The sequence below is a fragment of the Sarcophilus harrisii genome, chromosome 5 (assembly GCF_902635505.1).
Source record: "Sarcophilus harrisii chromosome 5, mSarHar1.11, whole genome shotgun sequence".
NCBI lineage: Eukaryota > Metazoa > Chordata > Mammalia > Dasyuromorphia > Dasyuridae > Sarcophilus > Sarcophilus harrisii.
The window spans coordinates 65,613,033-65,619,032 of NC_045430.1; the positions used below are offsets into that span (position 1 = coordinate 65,613,033).

At 38.7% G+C, this 6,000-nt stretch overlaps 1 protein-coding gene across 4 annotated transcripts in view; it reads left to right on the forward strand.

Moving 5' to 3' along the window:
- FBH1 (F-box DNA helicase 1) overlaps positions 1 to 5,129 on the forward strand; it is a 93,215-nt gene extending 88,086 nt beyond the window's left edge. For all 4 annotated transcript variants that reach the window (XM_023504663.2, XM_023504662.2, XM_003771368.3 and 1 more), the window contains exons 19-21: positions 83 to 189; positions 1,827 to 1,958; positions 3,334 to 5,129. In XM_023504663.2, coding sequence (XP_023360431.1) covers positions 83 to 189; positions 1,827 to 1,958; positions 3,334 to 3,504 — 410 coding nt within the window. In that variant the 3' untranslated portion in view covers positions 3,505 to 5,129. The remainder of the gene's footprint in view (positions 1 to 82; positions 190 to 1,826; positions 1,959 to 3,333) is intronic.
- Positions 5,130 to 6,000: the final 871 nt, after the last annotated feature.

Sequence of the window (6,000 nt, forward strand, 5' to 3'; positions counted from 1 at the left end):
TCTGACTAGATTTTTGTCAGTTGTTTAATCTTTTCTTTCAAATAATATTCCCATCCTTCCTTGCCTCACTCACTTTCTCTAGAATCATTTCCTGATGAAGAGTGGAATTTGCTGTATGTTGCAGTTACTCGTGCCAAGAAATGCCTCATCATGACCAAGTCACTGGAAAACATTTTAACTCTAGCTGGGGTAAGAGAAATTATAGTTTGGACTTAACATCAGATAAAACATGGGATACATATTAACATTGTTAAAGTCCTGGAAATTGTAAAATTGTAATACAGTCCAATATTTGGGAAGATTAAAGTGTTTTATCAAATTTAATAAACTCTAATTTACAGGACAAAAATGTGGTGTCTTGGTTAAGATCTAATGGAAAATGGCAGAATAGTGAAATTTTGAGTCAGCCGGTGGCTCTGAGGCTGTTTATACAACAGAAATGTTCTATGCTGTTATCTTTTTTTCCCCCTGAGACAGCTTATTCTCCCAGTTTTGCCACAGTGATGCTCATATTTCTTCTTTTGTGTATTCTATTCCTTTGGAAAAGATAATCAAGTAAAACTAATTTTTGTGTAAATTTCCTTTACACATGCTTTTCCTCCCTACTTCCGCCTTGTTTTTGAAACTATGACAGGATTATTCCAGGAAAGACTTCTTTAAGTGGAATGAAAATGTTTTGACCAGAACTAAATTAAAAGTGCAGCTGGTGACTTGTCCCTGGCTTGAGTATCCAAAATCAAGTAGTCGTTGCGCCCCCACCCCCACCCCCTTTTTTTTTAAACACTCAGCAACTGTCTCTTCTTCACAATGTCCTGACACATTCTGTGTATGTCACCATTTTCTCCTTTCGACTTTGCCTGGGTTACTTAACTTTTGGCCATACCTACTCTACCACAGATTCTGTAAGAGATTAAATTATGTAGGACAGCTAGAACTGGAGGAGAAGGGGAGAGGGAAGGAGGAGGGAGAGAAAAAGAGAGGGAGAGGGAGGGGGAAGGGGGAAAGAAAAGGAAGGGGAGGGAAGGAGAGGAGGAGGGAGAGAGAGAGAGAGAGAGACAGAGAGATTTTATAATGAATGCAATTAATGTATGCAGCTGGATGGTGCAGTGAATAGAGCCTGGAGTCTGGAATTAGGAAGATCTGAGTTCAGTTCTGGCCTCACATACTTATTAGCTGTGTGGACAAGTCATTTAACTGTCTCCGTTTCCTCATCTGTAAAATAAACAAGAGAAGGAAAAAGCAAACCTCCAATATCTTTGCCAAGAAAACCCCAAATGGAGTTACAAAGAGTTAGATATAACTGAAATGAGTGAAGAGCTACAATTATTATTTTTAGTACTGTTATAAATAAATATGCTTATTGGGGCCTTCATGTTCAAAACGGGATTACACAGAAGTATGTTAAAAAAAATTTAGGCATCTCGCTAAGATTGCAAGTTGCAGAGAAAGTTCTGACATATATTGGTAAAAAGGCATTTCCTTTTTCAGGAGTTACAACCTATTTAAGTGAAATTACTGATCCACTCCCTATTCCCTCTCTGTTGTCTCTAATTCTATAAATATTCCAAGAAACTATGATGTCATAAGAGCAGGGAATAGGGAGGAGATAGAGAAGCCAAAGATTCGGATAATCCACACAGATGGGATGGTCAGATTAGTCCCCTTAGTAATTTAGACATGGGTTGTGGGAAACCCAACTCTTTTCCAATAGGGATGTGGTAAGGACTGATAAGATACTGTCTATAAAGGGCTTAAGAGTTCTTTTAAGATTGTTTAGGGAGTAGATGGTGGCATAGATACTACTCTTAATCTCTTGTCTTTTTCAGGAGTACTACTTTCAAGCAGAGTTAACCAGAGATGTCTTAAAAAGTGGAGAGGTACTTTGTTGTGTGAGGCAGTGCAATAACATTATCCCTTCAGAGACTATCCTCACCATGAAGAAAGGTCCCGTCATTTATGTACGTAGGTCACTTGATATTTGGCCCAAGTTGATTCAAGAAACACTTAATATTCAGTGTTCAGCTGCATGCTTACTACCATTCTGGAGGTGGGTAGGGTGGAGTAGGGAGATGTAGAGGAAGAAGAATTTTAACAAACAAATATGTTATTGAATGCCTACCAACCTGTAATATTGAGAGAGAAGTCATATACAAAGCACATGTAAAGAAAAAATATAAATAGATGCTAAATTTTGAGTGACATATACATTTAGAGAATGCCAAGGACCACAGTGGATTGAAGTAGTTTATTAGAAAGTTTCATTGAGTCAGAGCTAATGTTACCATGAACCAGCCATTAGTTATGTGGGTTGCTCTGACACCATCGTTGAATTGGGAAATGTTTAGTGAGAGCATCTCAATCTTCCTTGGTTCATCTCTGATTTAATAAAGTCTCCTATGATTTTTAAGACATTATACTGAATAGTGTGTACCTGTTCAACAGGTCACCTTTAAACTAAGGGAAGTGCTAGTGAAAAAGAGTTGAAGCAATTATAATAACATTTAATATAGTTCTTTAAGGTTTGCAAAAAAGTAGTTAAGTGGCATAAAAGTTAGAGAGTGGACTGGATTGGGGATTCAAGAATATCTGAGTTTAAATCTTCTCTGAGTCACTTACTGGCTGTGTGACCCTAGCCAAGTCCCTTAACCTAACAGCCACAATTTCCTTATCTGTAAAATGGGGATAATAATACCACCTGGTTCATAGGGATGTTTATAAAGATTAAATAAGATAATTTGTATTACCTCTTTGCAAATATGAAAACACTATATAAATACTAGTTGTTATTATTATTAAAAAGAACAATAATGGCCTCATTTTATTTCTACCACAACCCTGGGAAGTAGGTGCTATTATTATTTCCATTTCACAGAGGCGATTCAGAGAAGTTCAGTGGATTGCCCAGGGTCTTGTAGCTAGTAAGGATCTGGAGCTGGATTTGAACTCGAGTCTTCTTGGCTCCCAAATCCAGTCCTTAATCCATGGTATCACTTAGCCTCCAGACTGATTCAACCTTAGATATTATACCCATGATTAGCTTCCACAGACCTCTCTGAAAGTGGTAACTTTTTGTTTGGAGAATGTTTTTTTGCAAGTAGATTTTTCACTTGCTTATCTTTGCCAATACAATAGAAAGGAATTTCTTTTTCATGGACATTTCTATATTAAATTTCATTGCAAAGTGTCAGATACTTGAGCAAACCAAAAACCCCAAAACCAAACTTAATGCGTTTTAGGTTGTAACTGTCAGATTTCCCTCAGTGACAGTGTTCCTTCATACATTCTTGCACTCTGTCTTTCTCTTTTCCTTCTTGTCTTTGTTCCTCACTTCAGAGCGGCAGAAAAGAAGACAAAGGCGGGTACTTCTGCCATGCTTGTGCCGAGCAGCGCGTTGGGCCCCTGGCCTTCCTGACTGCCTCCCCAGAGCTGATTTTCTCCATGGAGCGCACCTTTGAAGACCTGGAGTTGCCTAGACATGAAGCTCAGCTTTTCATTGTCTTTTGAAAACCAAGGTGGAGCTGCTCGTCAGTGTGGAACTCTGTCATGAGTTTCTTGGAAAGAAGAAATAATGTGAGAGTTGGGGTGGGAAAGACCAGTCTCCCCCCTCCTCCTCCCCTTTCTCTCTTACCCCTCCTTTTCCCCCCCTCCCCTGGAGTTTGTGGATCTGTGGAAGGTCAACCTCAGTGTTACTGGTGGCCTCAGCTCCTGAATCGGGAGGTTTCCAGTGACAGGACTGCTTTCTGTTTTTATACATAGTCTCAGGGGTGTGTTTGATTCTTTTCCACCAGTTCTGTCTGGTACTATTTGCCTTCATCCAGTGGCCAAAGCCCGATTACTTTAGGATATTTTCATCCATTTGTAGGACAGTTTCTTAAAACCTACTCCTGTTGAGGATTTGGATTCATTCTAAAGCATTCCTATCTGATAAAGCTATTGGGTTTCTGAATTTGTTTTGTATATTCATTAAAACCTAATAATGTCTGTTGATTTTGAGGGGTATAGGCTTTCTGTGCTTATATTATGTAAAGTTAAATTTGTGTCCCAGCACAGACAAAAACATCATAGAGTAATGGGGCTGGGGCCCAGACAGGAACTTCACAAGGTCCTTTAACTTACTTGGCACCAGGTAACTGGCTGCCATTTAGGGCAGGGTATGAGTTGAGAATGAGGACTACTGCCGAGTGCAGGCAAAAGCTACCTCCTTATCCAGTGCCTCATGTGCCAAGTACCCCCTGTGGAGGGAGCCATATCAGGCACTGATACTGACACTGGTTAAGGCTTGACCTGACCCAGCTGACATACAGTGGCTGCTTATGCCATCTTTGAACACATTTTTAAAAAAATTTAAAATAATTTACCTTTGATCAAAGTATTTCTGTCACGATTTAGAAAATTAGATTGGGTCTGGTCCTGTGCATCCCTTGGGCATATAATATTCCTGTCACCACAGAAGTACTCATGGAGGATAGACCAAATGTGCCAGCCCACTCTGGGGGAAAACTTTTATTGCCCCTTTCCCCACCCCTTGGCTAGAGGGCTCAGAGGACCTTCTGGGAAAGAGCACAAGGAAATGCTCCCCAGCCACCTGCTGTGTGTGCTGTGTGGATCACCCAGAAGCAGCAGCCCTCTTAGAAAGGTGAGTTCTTAAAATGGAAACTCCTCTCTTCCTAGCCTTTACATTCTTAATGAGCTGGGGGAATCTTGGCTGAGACAGCCCATCATAGGCCCTTTATGCCAGCAGCCCTGTCATCCAAGTATGCAGTCAGGATGTACAGCAAAAAATGAGTAAAGAGATTGGAAATGATTCAACCTGATATAAAATTAGCATCTTTATGAGACAGACATTGATGTCAGGAAGTAATGGAGTTAGTAATATCTCCTACTCCCAACTCTCCAGACTCTTATCAGGAAGATCAAGAACCATCAAGCTTGGGGAATGTTCTTGCAAAAACCCAGAAGAGTAAGCAAGGATTAAGCATTACAAATTATGTGTAGGTCTAATTTAGCAGCTGAAGTTTATCACCTTGAGTCATCATAGTAATTGTTTAAAATCTCGTGATTATTCCCTAGTAGAAGGAATACTAAGTCACTCAGCTAATGGCTAAAGGGACCTTTGAATCTGAACAAGATTTGCTGGAAAAAAAAGGATTTGGCCTTATCACTCAGCCAAAGTGATCAGGCTGGGTAAAGGGTCCATAGCATTTCTCTGTGTTTTTGTCACTTTAAAGCTTCAGCAGGGCTCTGAAAGTTGGTGAGATTTATCATCCAGGTTTTATCCTTAATGATAACCTGTTAAGTTAGCATAACCAATTATTTTAATATCTGCCAGAGCTGTGTCAAAAAACAGAGGACTTTGAGAAATGATGATGATGATGATCATTATTAAGCACCTACTTTGCAAAATATTCTGCTAGGTTGGTACTAGGAACATGAAGACAAACAATTCCTTAGTCTCAAGGTGCTTATATTTAAAGAGAAAGAATATGACTAAATATGTTTAGTATAAGGAAAATTGAAAAAAAGTATTTATTAAATTTTATCCTTAATAAGGTGGAAAGAAGCAATGAAAGGAACCAAGTAACATCTCAAAAGATGAAACAGATTATATTTTAGCAGATAAAACAAGTGTGATGTGGATATTGTTGTTGACTCCATTATATGTGTACACTAGAACAAAGATGAAAAATTTTAAAAGCAAGAATAATGAGAAAAAAGATTTGCCTTGGAATCAAAATGAGTCATTCTTGACCTAAGCAAGTAATTGGCAATGAAAAATGGGAAATGGAGAACAAATCAGACATGCATTTTGATAATTTTATAGAGAAGTCTAATCAATATAAATCTATTTCCACAAAACCAAAAATTCTGAGAGAGTCTTTGGAAGCAAACACTTGACTTTTGTCAAGTGGAAAGATGATAGGCAGAGGTTTTAAATATAAACTTATTTATAAAATTTCATGGAGAAAGGATGATGGATAAATGTAAGCAACATCTCATAAA